The 19,402-nt window shown below is 44.8% G+C and overlaps 1 protein-coding gene across 3 annotated transcripts in view; it reads right to left on the bottom strand.

Annotated features, from left to right (window-relative positions):
• Positions 1-1,769: 1,769 nt before the first annotated feature.
• LOC138259407 (estrogen-related receptor gamma-like) overlaps positions 1,770-19,402 on the bottom strand; it is a 58,220-nt gene continuing 40,587 nt past the window's right edge. The window contains exons 1-4 of one of the 3 annotated variants that reach the window (XM_069207153.1): positions 18,320-18,405; positions 16,533-16,700; positions 12,516-12,785; positions 1,770-5,414 (exon numbers count right to left, since the gene is read on the bottom strand). In XM_069207153.1, coding sequence (XP_069063254.1) covers positions 5,167-5,414; positions 12,516-12,785; positions 16,533-16,700; positions 18,320-18,356 — 723 coding nt within the window. In that variant the 5' untranslated portion in view covers positions 18,357-18,405 and the 3' untranslated portion in view covers positions 1,770-5,166. Of the gene's footprint in view, positions 5,415-12,515; positions 12,786-16,532; positions 16,701-16,859; positions 17,728-18,319; positions 18,406-19,402 lie in introns of those variants that run through there. The other 2 variants (XM_069207154.1, XM_069207152.1) reach the window with 2 other exon arrangements.

Here is a 19,402-nt window from a genome sequence, read left to right as displayed (position 1 = left end):
AGCTCGCGTTCAGTACTCCCCACCAAGAGTTTACAAAGAAGTTTCGTGGATTGCCACAAGGTGTCAGCATTTGCCAAAAGTTAGAAATAGAGGGCCAATGAACCTAAAGGTACATTATTTCATTAACTGTAAACCCGGGGAGCAAGAGCATTTTTTAAATTTGAGAAATCGTCTAGTGTGCCTTTAATCAGCTTCTATTGTAAGTTTGTCTCGAACGGCACACTGCAGTGTCACTCAGCGATGTTCACACACCACTGGGTGGTTTTAGCGCAACAGAATCCCAAGAGTTTGTTGGACGCACGAGGAATAAACACCCTGGGTAGCCAGATACAGCAACTTCTACCAGGAAAATTATGAGCTACGTTCCGCGTCAGTCACAAACCTGAAGAGTAAAATGCACTCTTCAAAGTGAAAGCCAGAAACCTGCAATTTCAGGGGACCCATTTGATTCAAGCAGGTGCACCTACATCTGAAAGCTACGAACTCTACTTAAGGAATGAAAACACCATATCTACATAGCACAAACATTTCCCTTAATTGTTTGTGGACTGCCCAAAACATGCAATGAGATACCCTAAGGAACTAAGCCTCCTGGAAGAGTGGTCACTTCTCTCCATGACAGACAGTTTCCTACCCTATACGTTTTCTACTACAACATAATACGCTCTACTACTAGTAGTTTCTTTTGTTTCAATTAGCTGACTTAGATTGACCGAGTTGACAGAAAATAGTTGGTTACAAAGTTCAAGACCAGAGACAGTGTCCCTAATGATCTGGAGTGAGGGAGCAATTCTACTTCCTAACAAGACATGGGAAGGACTTAAAATCACTCCTCTTCACCTCCTAAATGCCTGTACCATGGAGGATTCGGCACAACTCTTACAAAGCTACCCCATATCTGATGACATCTGGTACACACATTCAGAAGGGATGACCATTAAACGCCTCTTGCAAATGGATGCCACTGCAGCCAGTATTACGATAGTTCCCCCACCTAATCCCTAAATTCAGGAAAGAATCAGATTTAGAGTTAGGGAACAGTTACAAATGAATTTTCTGAACACAAATGCATTACACAGAAAGTGAAAAACTCTCCACGTCCTCCTTGAAGAGCCAAGTAAGGCTTCTGAAAAGTCTGAAGTGTTTCCACAGTACTGCAGAGGACAGCGAGCCAAGCAAGCACAGCTTCCAAACCCTCCGCCTTCTTATATCAATAACCACACATTTAGAAAGATCCACGTATGAACATGACCCAGTGAACAAACACAACTGTACATATTGCTCAAGAACTTATAACATGGTAAGGAAAGCCACGACAAAGATCCAGGACTGGTCAGTGACTGGCAGAGAACTATAAAAAATAATGCCCATATTGAAACATCACACACATGCGTGAACTCACACACAAGATATCTTGGATAGTATTAGTACTGGCAAAAATCACAATGGGGTAGCATGGATTATAAACCACAAGGAGCAGGGTCCCAAATTAGCATACATGCCAACACTCCATATTGTTTTAATCTCTAAAGGCTTGTTTTTAGTTGTCACCCAATTTGCAAAGCTCCAACCTCAATGGAAGTTAATGGGAAAATTAATTTCCTCAGATTTTTAGGTCTGAGTTTTGACATGGCAGCTGTCAGACATACCTACTCCTAACAATATACACCCACTGACCTTTAAGTCCTCCAATTTCAACCATTGCCTTTTCGACTAAGCAGCCTTCAGCCATTGGCATGAAACTTAGTCAATCACGTCTTGGCTCAGCCCTGTGGAGTATTCATCTCTTAAGTAACGCTATTGACCGAGTACATCCTTCCACCTGCACTGCAGTGCTTGCATTAAAGTGCACGAGAGACTACAACTATAGCCTTCTTCGTCAACTCCTGCTGTGTTTCGCTCTAATGTGCCAATGCTGTTTGTGTTAGCACAGTAATTCCGGATACTGGTTTTGCCAAAGATTGTCTCTATGCCCAAGTGTTGGCATGTATAACCAGTTCTTAGGGTCCTCGGGCTTTTAATCCTGCTAAAATATATTGCTTCTAACTCTGCATACATTCCAACATTTGAGAATACGTAAAAAAGAGATGGAAATTATAAAACAATCATGATAAATGAATTCAGGTATTAACTTGCATTAGATAGATTAAGTTTTAGGAGGGAAAAATCTACGGTACAAATTTCTAATTTAAACACTGGGAGGTTCCTGTCCAAATGTATAGTGTTGGTGAATATGCATTAGACAGGTCTGCCAAGGAAGGGGATCAGCTCCCTGATTTAAAATGGCGGCCATCTCAGAAACTGCAACAATGGGCTGGGCTCAGGGGGTATTATTTCTCCCGGCGCTTCAACTTGAGAGGGTCTTATCTAACGGCATGACGCTGCACCTCCCGCCTAAAGCCACCCTTCACATGCCATCACCTCACTGTCAGCCAGTGTTAGCTCACGGATACAACTGGGCATAGTTTGTTTTATTTTTGGCTTCAGACTACTGTAGCTAGAATACATGGGATGCTAGAATGTGCCTATGCTTGATTCTGACTCACGAGCAGATGCATCCAGTTCTTATGCCAGAGGGGACAGATCTACGGTTCAACATGAATACACAGCATACCTGTCCGCCGCCCTTTTATCACGTAGTGGTTTGAAGCTTGGTGCTAAAATGACTGGGGCAGGAAGGTATAACCTGCTGCTCTCATGTCTGGGGATGCGGCAGGGCCTCTCTTTGTCAGCCACAGAGATTAGCACTTTTATGAATTCTCTACAACTGTAAAACCAACAAGGCTGAGGAAGACTATTGAAATCACACCCACTGGTCTTACGCAGATGCAAAGTGGTCTAATAATGACAGCTAATGCCAAAGGGTAAAGTACCGGAACAATAATGGTAAACACTAATAAGTACGCTAAGATAGCAGGCGTACAAAGATTGTTGTGTTTCTAAGCGCTAGCAAAAGGTGTCAATCACCCTTCATGGGAACTCATATTGACATTAGCACAATCAGTGATATGGACCCACCAGAATTTTAATCTGTAATCGTCAAGTTACATTTGTTGTGCTCCTAGAACAAAAGACAGCCCTCCAATGGAATCCTTTTTTGGATGAAAGCCTACACCAATCGTCGTGTTTTTCAACTCCTACTTATCACTCCCAAGTAATCCAAAAACTCCTTAAATAAATGTACGAATTTATGATATCAAATAATCATCCATGATGGAAGGTCAATAGAAAGCCTCAAACTAAGTGAATGAACACAAATGCTAAGTATGACATCTGACTGATCCAACACAATCAGCGCTTCCCTCACGAAGGGCCAGAAAATGGTCTGAAACGCACAGAGAGACTATAGCAAGGAGCATTAGGAAAGGCTTGATGTCGAGTTCTATTTCAATGTTAAAAAAAACTATTAGGGAGATAAATGATAATCTTAAAAGTTATCCCTAATAAATTAACGATATCCAAAGAGTTCTTGGATTACGTAGGAGCGGAGGAGTGATAAATAAGAGTTGAAAAATGTAACAAATGGTGTAGGATTGTGGCCAAAAAAAAGAGTGCATCGGAGGGAGGGGTTTGAGTTTTGGAGAGAGCAACATAAGGATCTACTTATGTGCCCTGTGGGATTGAAGGGCACCTTTGACAACACCAGATATCTGTAGTGGAACTGTGGACTACAAATTTGATAACAGGCGTGTGTATCCTAAGGGTCTCTTGTGGTAATTCAGATATTGTCAAGTTACACCCAGATCTCTGCAATGCTTATACTAGTTATCTTACACGCCTCAGACACACTGGGCGCCCACACCAGGACAAAGGCAGAAGCTCTGCCGGGAGCAGACAGATACAGGTGCTGGATGACACCAGTGGTATCCACAGCATGGTACTTACTGAGGTCTGGGATGGAGCAGACAAACGTGTGCCGCAATGGCAGAAAGGAGAATGGCAGCAGGACTTCGGCTGAAGCCTTTGAGGGAGGAAACATTCAGGAACAGAGAAGCCAGTCTCAGATTGGAGATGGCCGAGGTCCTGCAGGTGGGAGGCCGGGTGTACTACAAAAAGAGAACGCCCTTTAACTATCTGACAAAGTGCGAAGTTTTGAAGAAAGTGCGCACACAAACCGATGCAACAGTGACACCTAGTGGCCAGCTATAATGCGACACCGACCAAAGTCCAGCCAATATATTCGAGCAGTGGCAGCCAGAAGTACCACGCCAGTAGTATTAGTGGGCCCCTGCAGAAGAACACTAGCAAATGTGCAGAAGTGACACAGTGGTCAGAGGCATTCATTGTCCAAGACTGGATGGTACAGCCACTGTTCCAACAGCGACAGTGATGGGACAGCCAAAGTATGACAATGGCTGTGTCTCTGTGAGGCTGGTTTTGATGCAGCAGTTCCATGGCGGGGAGGTAGAACAAGGGTTAGCACCACACCAGGGTGTGCATGAAAGAGGGCTGTACTGCACCAACGATCGGGGACGATCTGGGCATAGCAATGAGTCAGTGAATCCCTAAACCAGGAGGCAGAACTAAAAGCAGCATTAACGCTTTTTATTGAGGAGACTGAGAAGTTCACCCCAAATGTGCATGTTACCATTTCCCTGCGCTAGAAGCCAACCAATGCACCAGGCACACATACCCATGCGCACACAGTCTTGCATCGGTGACTCTCAAAAGTACCACCCGTGCCTCGCCCTCACCAGACTACAAAACCATAGAAAAAAAACCTGGAAGTCTACCCCTCTCAAATATCTCACATTAAGATCAGTACCCAAATTGCACAATTGTACACTACTAAAATACGCCATCTTGCCATCTGCAGAGTACCAGCAGCCCTTGCCGACCTACCACGAACCAATCAACTAGGGAGCTGCTTAGTCTAGAAGAGAGTGGGGCGCAGTTGTGGTGCCTTCCCTTGCACACCCACCTCTCAAAAATACAACTTTCTGCGTTCATTGTCTCCCTTCATGGAGCACTGTACAGTTCTTGGAGCAGCCCAACACCACTCACGTTCCTTGCCAGCTTCAGGCAAATTCGGCTGAATTCCAGGTGGGATGAAGCAGGGCCTAAACTGGGGAGATGGTTCGGGTGCATACATGGTAGCAGAGTCTACAGTTGGTCTACCATAGGCACCCCTGCCAGCCTCATATCCAGGGCTTACTCAGGTTGGTATCAATCCATCATGGCCTCCAGCATCTCGAGAAAGAGCTTGTGCATGGGAACCTTGCCTTCCAACTTGATGCTGTAGAAGTGGTGCAGCACTTTGCTGGCAGTCTGGCGCAGCAGCGGGAGAGTGAGAAGCAGCTTGCCCGCGCGCCGCGGCTCCTCGGGGTGCTTGCTGCTCTCGTAGTCTAGGAGCGCCTCGTGCAGCACGTCACGCAGCTTCTGCACGGCCTCAACGTCCTCGATGTGCACAGAGTCTGAAAGGAAGCAAGAGAAAGGATCAGGGGTGAACGACAGATGCACAGCCCCTCACATCTACAACTCGTAAGAAAAGTCTACTTGCGTGCAAAACACGCACTGCTTCTTCTACAATCAGAGGTACTCTGCTGGGCTTCCCTTCCGCCTCACCGAGAGTCTCAAAAAATTCTCAAGAGTATTCCAGAAGATTCTAAAGTTTACTTACGTGCATCACAAGCACTGGTTCATCTAGAATTTGAAGCACTCTGTTGCACTTCCCTTCCGCCTCCCTGAGAGTCTCAAAAGATCTTAAAGAGAGATTTCCAGAAGATTCTAAAGAATTAACACTGGTAGCTCATCTGAGCCAACAGGATTAGAAGTTACTAATCACTGTGACGGAATCATGCCTGCCCTAAGCTCTCTAGAAAGGTCCACTGCTGACAAGCGCTTTATTTACAAGCCAGCCAGTCGTGTCCCGTGTATCCACCTTAACTGCCCCACCCACTTTATATTCCTCAAAAATATTGTTATCTTCTAATAAATAAGACCTCAAGAAGCAAAACTAAGCTTGATTTCAACACATCAAGATTCACAAACCACTAGCATGTAGCTTCTGATGGAATGCCCCCAAAATATGGAATACTCTTCCTGCTGAAATAAGACTTGCTCCCTCACTTAAAATCTGGGCACTCTACACACTAAAATGGTTATAAATCGGCATAGCTGAAGTTATTTATAATGTTCAAATTTCAATGACATATCTAAGGGGTGTCTTCAGTGTAACGTTCTCTCATCATGAGGTGGTGTAGACACCAAGGGCCTTATGCAAAGCACCATAAGTTCCAAGTGAGTGTGCGCGCCTGCTTTTTGCACCCCAAGGCACCATGGAAGTGGCTCAGGACACTTGGTGAGACCCCTTCTGTAATATGGATGGCACCACTGTTAAATGTACACCGGCACACTTCTGAAAGGACGTGCTTCTATGCAAATGATGTAATCATATGCCTTTATGCTTGCACCATATTAACCACACAATGCAGAGGCCATCAATACGTGTACGACACCATGTGGCACAAAGAGGGTGCACAGTCAATGTGCCTCCTTCCTCTTCAAGGGAGTCGCTGGTGAGACGGGCAGTAGGGTCCAGCGACCTTCCACATACAGTCTGCTTTTAGAGCACTTTGGAATGCGCCCTATTCCTAGTGCGGCCCCAAATAGTGATCAAGACCCACGAAAGAGAGGGGGGGGTGGGGGGGAGGGGGGAGGGGGGAGGAGAACCATACTGTCTTCATTTGTTCAAACAACATCATGTCTTAAAAAAAAAAAAACGCATCATGGACGGTTAAAGAATCCTCCAAATAGTTTAGCCACCACAGACAAAAAGTAGTGTTGCTAAATCCGCTCCACAGTTTCATCAGAATAGTATCAGGCAGTCAGACTTTTGCAAATAGAAAATCCCAGTTATTTAAATGAAGATGGGCTACCGAAAACATTCCAGCTTTATTTTTTAGTTTGAGGCTTTTGTTGGTTTTGCTGAAGTAAAAAAACAATGATAATACCACTGATTTCCATAGGATTACACTTTAGTAATCCTATTGCTCATTTAACCCCTTGCACTAATTGTGGGAGTACAATCCCTTCTGGAAAGTTTCAATAGATGTTGGGTGCAACAATCAACAAAAAGGCTAAGTGAAGTCAAAATGCGAGTAAAAGCATTTTTTGCTCAGTTCTTAATTGGTTGCAGTGGAAAAACTGGCACAAAAAGCTTGTCTGTTTCTGCTCTATCTCCACAGTCAAACTAATCTTGCTGATGATGTGTGTGGGGTTTCTGCGTCTCATCTACTAAATGAGTAATCATGAGGCACTAAAATTGTGCAAGGTGTATTTAGCTGCAAGAGCATTTTACATATATTTGTACCAGCCTCTGAATCTCACTGAGGTTGACAAAGAGAGAGGGATGCCACCTCATGCCACTATTTAATATCACTGGATACCCGGGGTTCAAATAGCTCAGACAATACACAACACAATATTCAAAGTCTGCAGGCGGTGAGGCCATAGACATGGTTGCAAATACACAATGAAGTAGGCCGTCAAAATGTCAAATGGCTCCATTTTGCAATTACATTTTTTATTTCTGTAGTCAAATTTCATCTGCACTATTCTAGAGAAATACCAGATATTGCAAGGTGGAAAAGAAAAAGCTTGCAGTTCAAGATGGAAGCATGGTGGATCAACTTCTACATGGCCAGTGGCAAGTAAGAGTTGTCTTTCAACCTGATGGGATTGTTTACTGTCTCCCTAAACCAAGAGTCTGTCCTGCAACAGACCCAGAACACAGGAGACTTACGCTTTTGGAGCTAGGCAACCAAGTACAGAGAATAGACGTTCCCTAGTAGTCACCACTGTCGGGACAAAAGACCTGCATCCCTGGCTTCACTGGTGGATTCATGCCTGACTTAATTTTACGATCCTGAAAGCATTATCTGTTGAACTATCTGGTGGACATCAGGATCCCACAAAACGTATTAGTCATTTACAATTTGGGGGTTCATCTTTGGGGGGAAAAGGAGTATTGCAGGAGAATAGGAGAAAAGAATTGTAGAGCAATTCCTGCTTCCAACTGTTAAGGAGTGCAAAAAGGTCTGATGAAATAGACTGACAATGCAAGGGGGACACAATGCTCCTAAGATGGGAATTTCTGCTAGAGACTTGTAGCAGCTTACTCCTCACCTTTTGAGTATCCCCAGGCATCAGACTGGATTTGGCAACTTTTGCATAGCAACTATGCCTCACGCTAACAGATGGCGTTGTGTGGCATTGTTCTTTCTCGTGCTGCTCTATCCTGTGCGGATGTGACGTTGGGAGCAGTAGATATATGCCACCTGCTCACGCTGGCGTCAGTTCCTTTCTTTCCGTGCAAACCAACGCAGATCGAGAGCTTTAACTGTTACTCAACAGGTTTTGGACTTTTCCCTAAAAAAATATGCAAATATGGAGATAAAATGTTACAGATCCTAGCGATATCGGTCTTTGGTCCTGGTTCCTGACAACTTGTAGTGGTTTTCTTCCTGTGTCAAGATAAACGAAAGGCCATCCATGACAAAGACGAAGCTTGCCATTGCGAAGCTGAGAAATTCAAAGCCCTGTTCCCAATCAAAGTCCGGAGCATAGCGATTCCGGTTGTAGTCAAGAGCGCATTCCTGAGATCAAGCTCATGACTGATCTTCGATGAAGTTAGGTAGGTCAAAGAAGAGCCATTAAAAACAAAAAAAGCCCAGACAACGGTTGCCTAGGTGTGACAACTCTCACCATTCAGAGTTGCATGATGAACACAGCACCTCAAAGCCAAAGAGCTGTATCACTCCAGGAGAGTCAGGGTCCTTTCGATCAGACCGCGACGCCGGAACAGCTCCAATACCTTAAGTTACATATTGGCAACATTTTTGGTGCCACACCAGATCCCACTGTAGCGCTTTCCCATTGCATGGATCCAAAAGGGCCTCCAGATACTGTCTGCGGTTTTGTCATTGACGTCAGCTAAACTCTTCACCTCACTCCAAGACCAGTTCAGAGTTTGGCCCCAGCATACTGAGTCTGGATCCAAAGACACCTATGGCACTGAGAGCAGCGTCAGTTGTTGACACGATTGACGAAATTGCCTTCAACATCGGTGCCAAAATTGACAGCATCCTCGCCAGTCAAAGATTCAATTGTTCCCTCAGATTCTGAGACACATATTCCACCTAGAACTATACTCCTTGCCAAATCAGAGCCCGGTTATTCTTGAGAGTTTTTGATGACCAGTAAAATCCCTGTGAAAAAGGGGGTGTTTTTATAAGGATCTACATAATACTAGTGGTCTGGATACCTGACCAGAGACTGGATTTTCTTCCCCAAATCCTGCAGTGGCTGCTAAGAAGACTTCATCATGTGCCACTGTTATTACAAGGGCAGCAGAGATCCTTGACCTTGTCTTACCTATTCAGGAGGTCAGAACAACACTACTGGTGCAGGTATTAAACTCAAGGAAATCACCACAAGAACCTTTACTCCCATCCTTTGAGGCTCTTATTGATATATGTATGGGCACAAGGATCTTGCCCTCCAGTTAATAAGCAAATGGCAGGACGTCACGAGCAGCTTCCAAAGATCTGGATTTTTTGTTACAACATCTTACACTGGAAAGTCTTGTAGAACAGGATTCTATGAGCTATACAAACCTGAATGCTTTCCCTACCACCCTTTCTGATAATCAAAAAGAATGGAGCTTTTGCCAAAAGATGTGTTTTTTAATCTAGCCTTGCCCTCAGGTCGGTCAATACATCATGGGCCATATGTACAAACACATTTTCCCATTGACACAGAATGGGAAAAACCCTTTGGTACATCTGGCCCTATGTCTTCTGGGAAGACGCAAGCATTATGGGACAAAGTGACAGATGTTTTAACAGTGATCTGATGTGGTCCGCCAAATTCTACAGCGTTTAGTTTCAGATGGACAGGATGCTGCAAAATGTTCACTAAAGTCAGGTTTGGACACTACTGACCCTCTGAGAAGAGCAGTTGGAACCAGTGTGGTGCTTAGGCACTAGGATTCGGTCCACAGGGTCCTCCAATGATGTCCAACAGTCACTCATTCCTTTTGATGGTTCTAGACTATTTGGCTCTAAAGAACAAGGGAAACCCAAAGGTAACCATGGACCTAGGGTAGTAATATGCTGTAAGGGACAAGGGTCCCTAAGCACAAATTCAATTATATTAAATGCAATGGGGATATAAATAGAACCCAGGAACAGATAGATTAATATCCCTGAAACATTTCATTAGAACCAAAATTGTCAAAGTAAGGAAAGTATCCTTACATGGGCACATGTAAACAGATATAAAACATATTTTGGGCAAAATTAAAGTGAGAGACATCTGACAAATATTTTAACACCGTTGCACCTAATTTCCTTTTGTACAAATATAATATACGGTCAGAGTGCTCTCGTCGACAATGTTTCGACAATTTTGGTTCCACTAAAATTAAATGTTTTAAGGATGTTAATCTAACACTCCCTGGGTTATATTTATATCCCCAGTGCATTTACTATTGTTGAATTTCTACTTAGATGCCCTTGTTCTTTACAGTATCTAGACTGTTTAGAGCAAAAGTGAATTCACCCCTTGAAAGATTCAAGGAAAGTTTTGTCACTGTCCATTCTTTGGGCCTCCCTTCACCAACAAGCCAGCTTTCCCAGCAACAGTATCCTTTTCAGAGGTTTAGAAGGGGTTATCTGCAAAGAAAAAGATAACTAGGTGGGAGCTGTTGGACACAGTTCAGGTTTCAAATAGCAGCGCTGTATCCAAGACCCAGACACCCTTCTGCAGCTGGGGCAAAAACCCTTTAATTTAACCTTTGCAACACATAATATACCAGTTGGAGGTAAGATCACTTTTTACATCCCTGGATGAATTCTGATAAATGGGTGTTCCAGATTGTAGAATAAAGTTGCTCCCTACCCTTCCTTTCCTATCCTATCCTATAGACATACCACCCTCAACACATTTCCTGGAGGATTTCATGTCTATACTTCAAGAAGAAGTTATAGCTCTCTTAGCCAAGGGTGCAATGGAGAGGGTGCAGGTTCCAGGCCTTGTCTGGGGATATTCAAAAGGTGAGGAATCTGTGGTTGGATAGAGTCTCCACTGGAAAAGATCTGACGAAGATAAGTAACTTTAGTTAGTGGTCAAGAGAGTTATACAAAAGCACTGGAGATTACCCGAGGAGCCCACCAAAAGCAGGATGGATGTGATGAATTGATTGGCGCTCCATGCTGGAAGCTTCCACTTCTCTTGCCCACAGAAACAGAAAGATTCGAGGGCATTGGTGAAGCCATTTTCATGTTGTTCCAGGACGATAACTCACGTGTAGCACTTTGGACACAAATGCAAATTGCACTGTAATCATATTGTTCACAGCTTCACTTTTGCTCAGATGTTTTCTGCAATAATTATTGCTAACAATTATTTTATAAAATAGTCTGTTTTTTTTATTTTGTCGTCATTATAAGCTAAGCACCAATAAACTGACTAAAACAAATGAAAAGAGAAACAGAAGGACCACCATATCATCATGCAACGTACCTTGCCAATGCTTAGGTTCAAATCCCCTGGGGTTCAAATGCTGAGTATTTCAGAACCTGGACTAATAGGTAGCTAAGACGGGAATGCTAATGTCTAGCACAGTCTCCGACTAGCAGGGTCATTTTCTCCTCAACTCCACAACCTGCTCCAAAAGCTGAATTTTTTCCAGTAATAACATGTTCAAGTCACTAGAATATGGGGAAGAGGTCTGGTATCAAAGAATACATATAACTATCATGGGTGTGGAAAACCACCCGTCACCCTACTGCCATTTCCAGGACCCAACATAACTTCTCAAAGCTTATAAAAAAAAAAATAAGGTGAAAATAAACGTGCCTCAGGCTGACCTAGCATTAAACAAAAAAAGCCCAATTACAATTTCCTTGATAGTTTGCGTACCATTTTGAAGGCAAGTGTTAATAAAGTAAAAAGTTTGATCCCTAAACCAGTGCCCAACTCTCCGCTGTCTTAAGACTGAGAGACACCAGGATTTAAACAGTTCTTGAAATGTCACATTTAAGCATGTCTCAAAAAAAATTCTCAAAAATCAATGTTTTAGGGAAGATTTCAGAATTACAAAAGGAAAAGGAATTATAAAGTTGCACTGATCATGGAGTGGAGAATGCACCACAAAATGACTCTTGGTTTAACTTTGGAGGGAAGTTCAACACAAAATAGGCCACTGCAGAAGATACAATGCTGGGCAGCACAGTGATGGAAGGTGTGTGCCCTCTAGAGCCGCAGAGCAATTTACAGAAATGTTCTCACTTTGATGCGTAAATGTGCATTGTAGATTGGCATGTAATAGCAAGACTATCACTTTTAGGGTTTGAGGGCTTGCATGACTGGCAACGTATTTAGGTTGGGGTCTCTAGCAGAGGATGACATTTATAAACCATGAGGACCGGAATGGTTTCCGACAGTTGAATCAGTAATCTGAAAGGCAGCTTCAACAGTACTAAATGCTCATGCTGACAGTTGAGAGGTACCTGAGTTGGCCAGCGCTAGCGCCTTGAGCATGACAAACTCCTCCTTTTCCAGCTTCATGCTCTTGAACTTGCGGATGAGCTGCAGCACAGCCCCATTTAGATCCAACATGCCCGCTGTGCGAGAAAAGTCCTCGTCCATCACATAGTCCTCTGCATACACAATCTCGTCCTCATACGGCAGTGACCGATACGCCACCCCCAGCACTAGAACCTCCATCCACACACTCTGCAGAATGCTCATCTGGTCCGAGAGGGAGAGAGATGAGAAACCTGGAGGGGAAAAAAAAACAAAGTGTGTTGGGAGGGGTGGGGTGAGGGGCATGGGGGTAGCTAATGCTGCACCTGCTATACTTATTACAGTCACACACTGTCGTGTAAGACTTACTGCCAACAAACGTAGACAAAGGTAGGCTATGGTTTGGAGGGAGTCCCAAGTAGCCAAGTCCCTATAGGTGTTACAAAATAAGGGCTAAAATCGCCATTAGTTCAGAACTAGACAAATGTAGGCATAAGATTTAAAATCACTAAATTGCCTAAACTGACTAACCTAAAAAAGTGATTGTGCAGGGATCACAACAATTTGTAGGCATGCGCACAAACACAAGTACTGCAAAAGTGCTGTATTAAAAAAGCAGCTCAAAAGCATTATTTAAAAAAAGTAAATTAAAGGATGAAGGGGCTGGGGGGAGGGAGGTGAAGCAACACAGTAGGCAGGGAGAGAAGCAATTTGGCAGGCGAGCTAGAGACACTCAATAAGACGGAGAGAACAAGGGCAAAAGGAAGTACCGTGAAGCATGGGTGGCAGAAGCACAAGGGTGAGAGAAAGCAACATGCATCTGGGGTGGGGGGTGAGAAGCAAATGGGAAGAGAGCAATGGGAAGAAAAATACATGAAGAACAGTTGGAAAACACACCCACTCATGGAATGCTTCAATAAAAATAGAAAGTAGTTCCCTAAGTGACCAGGCGAAGCATAAAAGCTGGCCAATCAAAGATGAGTAAAGAGGCTATGCAGCATGGGAGGGACAAATGCAAGATTGACTAAAAAAACATCAAATAAAATGCATCCAAATGGCATGACAGGCAAGCCAACCAATGGTAAGCAATGGACAGGCTCTAAACCTCTGCATGCTCTTGGTAAGCCAACAATGTCTTACACCAGGTTTTTTTTTTTTTTTACCTTATTGCAATAAGACCTTTGTACCCTGAGATTGTATTCACTTATAATGGGTAAGTATTTCAGAGACTGCCAGAGAGGCTGAAACTCTTGAGTGAGTTGTACTCAAAGGCAACTGAAACTGGGCTCCTGATTAAGGCTGGAATTCGAGAGCCTGTTTTGATATACTCAAACCCCTGCTCGTGCTGCAGCAGCCTAGCACCTAGGGACAAGAAACCTGGAGGAAGAAAATAAGCAAAGCGTGTTGGATGGGGTGACAGGCATAAGGGTACAAACTGCTGCATCATCTATACTTATTATAAGCACACAGAGTGCATGATACAATCAAACAAACGGGCTTCAGACAGAGATAGGTTGTAATGAAAACTGTCTCTGCTAGCCAAGTCTACAATCCAGTCTTCCAGTTCTGACCCAATATGTACGCCAAATAATACCTGCTTCTTTGGGAAGTGCGCAAAACGAAATTCAAAAGCACAGACACATCCAAAGAGGGCAAGTTGGAGAGAGAAAGGGCACATGTGAAGAAAGTAAAAGAAAACATAGCTAAGGGAGAAAACGGGTGAGACACCCAGGGAAGGGCATAGAGAAGAGGAGAAGGGGGAGAAACGAGACCGAGACAGAGAGAGAGAGAGAGAGACCAAAGATAAGGAGAGAAAGCATTTAATGAGATGGAAGAGAGAAGAGCAGATCCAAGGAGATCTGGAGGAGAGAGTAAAGTAATGTTATGGAAAGAATCGGGACCGATTAATGATGAAAGGAAGAACAAATTGAGATATGCGTTTCTGTGTAACACATTTGGCAACTCATTGCCAGTGTGGAGGTTTTGGACAGTCTACTTCCTGCAATTGTGGGTTTGTCCGACCGAAGGATTTTGTGGTGTGAAAGTGGCAAAGTTCTGTTCCATACCATGTAAATAAGAATAATGTAGTCTGCTAGTTGAGGGTTTTCTCTGCACCTAGTGCTCCATAATGGAAAAAGGTGGGGGTGGTGCTGCTCTCTAATGACTTAACTGTGTTAAAGCTCATCCCTTCTAGCCGTGGATAATGGCATACATGGTGGTCGGATGGTCCGTTACCTCTCCTCTGCTTAACTTGTGTCACCTATGGCAATGATTATCATTTTTGAGTGTTATGAACTAGAAATGGGCAAGCCAACAAATTAACAGGGAGAGTTAAGCCAAAGCATGAGCTGGGCCCTGAAAATATTTGGCATGTAAGTCATGCAACAAACCAAGTTAAAATGTGATGCAGTTGCTTCAAACTGAAAAGAAAAAAAAAGAAAAAAGGTGTATTCTTTATTCATGCAGATGCCCTTCAGTACTTCAGGTTATCGCTGCACCGAGACTGAGAAGTATTCATTAAAAGTGATCATTTTTACACAAGAACTTAAAAGCATTACTGCTCCTCGCCCTGTTAGCAATGCCATTAGTGAACAAAGAGACAAGTCAGCTATCATGTGTAACCTATGTATGTGTTGTTGGCTGTTATTGCAGATAGATCAACATTGCACTGGATTAAACAAAAAACAAAGGGTTTGTATAGCGGACATTCTGAACACACCAATGGGAAGGCGCTCTCAAATGTGATAATGAAGAAAAAGGAGTTTGGGTCAAACAATTTGTGCCTAGAATCACACGATTTCGTCAAGCAAGGAAGTTGGGATTTCTTGTTTTACACTGTGCAGCCACTAGATGGGTATATATTTCTCTCTTTTCTGTGTTACATTCAAGGTTTGTCACTAAAGCTTTGTCTCTGTTTCTTGGTGCAGGAGGCAGCAGCCACAAGAAAGCGTGGCTCCTCCTGGGCTCGAGAGGACCTCAACTAAGCCAGAGCCCGGCATTTGGCTCGAACGTGACTCGAGCTTTCAGCGGCTCGCCCACTTATATGTAGGTAGTGCTTCACGGTTTTTCCTTTGCGGTGTATGTGGGGTTGTCATCTGGCTCCTATTTTTATATCTCGGATGCTAAAAATATCGGGAAGTTATCATAAGCTGGTATGTTCCCCTTTGTAGAGCAATCATAACATAGCAAATATGTGAGGGAATCACTTTAAAGTATTTTATTAAAGCAAACAGACTCAATTAAAAAAAAAAAAATACTAAAGGATGTCATCCAAAATTGATGTCAAGTATTATCTCCTAGGCACTCAAGAATATCTTAACAAAACGAAATGGCGATTTTTTTTTTTGTGAGAAATGTGGTACACTTAGCGTGTGTGACTCTCCAGAGTCTCAGCTTGGGTGTTTCTTCCTAGGCCTGGTTTTCCTCAAGATGAGGGCATCATAAGTATTTGTTCCAATCGCCTTGTAACTGGACAAAGTAGTCATTGCACCTGCTTCTCTTATTTTTGGTCATATGTCTGCATCTCCTGACTAAGAGTACACTCAGTTTCCTGGCTCCGTGGCCATGCCCCCGTCTTAGTCCGTTCAATGCATTCTGCATGAGCAGCTTACGTGGGCTGGTCTTTTCTAGCTCCGCACACTTACAGGTAAATGTGCAAATAAAAATAGAGGGCGCGAGCGAATGTAAAAAGTTATGCTTCAACAGATGGCAGAGCGAGATGCAATAGCGGAAAGGGGAGAGCACGCAGGACAAAGACACTGGAGAAGACCACCCATCCACATGCAGCCAGCACAGGGGCGCCATGCTCGGAAAAGCCCAGACGGAAGGGTTAAGAAAGGGAGAGAGCGAGGTGGAAAGGAATGTGTGTTAAAGGGACAGCTAAGAATTCTTCTGTGAGGGACAGAGAGTTGAGACTGACGGTGTAGGCAGCGCACAGAAGTCCACAGAAAGCGCAGGGTGTAGGTAGGCGCGAGAGCTGCTCCCGCGGCTGAGGCTCCCACCTGGGATGTTCTTGGCCCAGCTGATGATCACCACGATCTCCCGGTCAGCCAGGTCGCACAGGGTGCTCATTGCCTTCATGTAGCTGTCGGCCACCGTAGGGTCAGGCATGGCGAAGAGCTTGTCCGGCTCGGCCACCATCAGGTGCGAGACAATGGTGTTGATGGGAACTGGAAGAGAAGAGATAAGGAGGAAAGTGAAGGAGGGGATTCATACTGGGGAGGAGAAAAGGTGTTATTAATGTCAGGACCACAGCCTGCGAAAAGAAATGGGGACTGAACATGGGAGAGGAAAGCACAGTACAAGGGGAAAAATAAAGAATAACCCACAGGGCTGAGAGGTAAGTGCCAGACGAATATGGCAGGCACTGCAGAGAGAAGGGGGCGGGGTTGAGAGAAGCTGTCCCAGCAGATTTCGGGCAATTTAGCTCATGTCCCAGTTTTTAGAGAGGATCGCGTGTAAACTGTGGGAGATGATTATTATTATTTTTTTTCCAAAGGAAAAATAGCAGGTGTTAAAATAAATTAACAGGCCTTATACTGGTTTTAAAAACTGCATTTTATGTTCTTCGTGGCTCTTCTGTAATTCCAAGGTAAAAGAGCGCTGTCATTATGTGCGCTCGGTTCTATTTTTTTGTGAAATGTCCCGTTGTTTGTCCTTAAAATTCTGGGCACGGAAGAGGGGGGTCATGGGTATTGAAGCAGGTATGGCGCTGCGCACGGGCCGGGCCAGGGGTCATACCGCGGGCGGAAGGGCAGGGGGCGGGCAGTGCATGAGAAGGGGCAGGTTCTAGGCTACGGGACGACCCTTCCCTGGCGACACTGGAGGCGGAGGGGAACGGCAACGCAGTCCACTGTAGGCGAACGGCCAGGCACTGCAAACGAATGGGGTAGCGTGCAGACATGAAGTGCCAGGCCGTGCACACCGAGGGTGGATCTTCAGAGGCTACAGAGGGGGATAGGGCGAGCCACACGTGGGAGGGAAGGCGGCAGGCACTACCCGAGGTATAAGCACTGCATATGGGGAGGGTGGACAGGCACTGCACGAGAAGAGAGCAGGAAGCACAACAAGAAGGGCTCAGGCAATGTCCAGTGAAGAGGCAGAGAGCAGTCACTGCACAAGGGGAGGGGCCAGGAAGCGCAAAGGGGGCAATGGAGGACCACACAATGTGGGCGGGGAGAGGCGGACGGGGCAGCTGAGGCCGGTGGGGCCATCGCCACCAGGAGAAGCGCTACATGCGTGTAGGTGGTAGGAGTCTGTGAAACGACTCCGACAAGGCACGGCACGGGGGTTGTCAAGAGTACCAATACTACAGAAGTTTGCAGGCACTATCTACGTCACAGGCATTAAACAAGGAGCAGGTGATGAGGCAGCAGGAGGAGGAGTTAACACTGCGAGCAGAAGGCCACGTGTCAAGAGACTAGAGAGGGGGCGTGCTCAAGCCCACCAAGGTGAAGGTGACAAACAACATGGGTACAATGGTACAAGATCGGGGGCTGAATGGGGCAATAGTCGTGCACAGAAGCCCCGTGGAAAGTGTGCGGCAAAGGGCATGTACAAGCCACAGGGAAGGTGGGGTACATACACCCAAGGAGAGAGGGGCACATGCAGCAAAGGAAAAAGAACACAGAGACAAACCCCTCACATACTGGCGGAGAGCTGAGGACGGGACACGCAGTACACAGCAAAAATCAGCATATGCTACACATGGAATAATATACAACACAAACAGGAGTATGCACTTCAGTGCACTGAGGAACATGTACAGTGCACAGCATTGACACGAAACCTGCTTCTCTTCCAGGCACAGCCTGCTCAGCACTCATCTTTTCAACAGGTCAAACAGCCAATAAGACTGCGGACTCACTATGTACCCAAGAACAGAAAGCCCCACCCTGCATCCTATCAGCTGACCAGAGACTCAAGCACCACCCAACTTCCTGTCACCTGACTAGGAAGCAGTATTCCACTTCCTGTCAGCTGACCAAATCAACAGATTGCACCCATCAATTTGTCAATTAACTAGTTAAGTCACCACTTCCCATCACCTTACAGGACGGGCAATCTCGACAACAAGTTCAGCACAGTCACAAATCCTCCTTCTAGGATCCACAGGCATATTGAGAAATAAAGCTACAGAGGAAAAAACAAACAATGCACCTTGTGGTTTTTCTTCCCTATTCCAATTTCTGTAGACCAAAATGAGGGATAATATGTCTCTGGCTTTAAAACTGCACATTATCCCCTCAATCTAAATTGCAAAACGTTTAACCTGTGCCTTTTCCGTGCACCAATCTCACCAGATAAAACCTAAAGAAATTTACACAGGAAAAAATTGTGAGTCTGAGCGCCTTTTGTTACCAGACTCAAAATGGCAAGTGAGTCTCAACCACTCAATGCTGGAGTCAACAGTATTATCCTCATGGCAGGCTACATATTGGAATGCAGGACCCCTTTCTGTAACACCACGGGGCCCTTGGGGTTGGAATCCCATCCCCTTCATTATTCATACTGCAAGCACCACACATTTCTAATATATTTCTGTACTCCAACCTGCGGAAAAGTGGCCAACATCCTGTCTTGAGCCATGTTACCATAGAACTCCGAACACCCTTCCTCCTGCAAGCAAAGTCAGGAACCTCTTAGTTAGCACCCACACTTACTTGTTTCACACCTCATCTAAACCAGGTAACCAAAACCCCCTTAAACACTTTGAGGATGCTGAGGCACATCTCCCCATGCCCCCCTTTAAACTGCCCAGGCAACTATCATACTTTATAGGCTAGATCAAGCCAATATAATATACCTTGGGTCCCCAGCCTTTTCCCTGTTCAGACAACAATAGATCCTCCTCTGCAGAACTCAGAGGCTC

Source organism: Pleurodeles waltl, chromosome 9 (genome assembly GCF_031143425.1).
Source record: "Pleurodeles waltl isolate 20211129_DDA chromosome 9, aPleWal1.hap1.20221129, whole genome shotgun sequence".
Classification (NCBI taxonomy): domain Eukaryota; kingdom Metazoa; phylum Chordata; class Amphibia; order Caudata; family Salamandridae; genus Pleurodeles; species Pleurodeles waltl.
The sequence above is the reverse complement of the archived record's forward strand: the minus strand, read 5'-3'. Positions and strand labels throughout refer to the sequence as shown.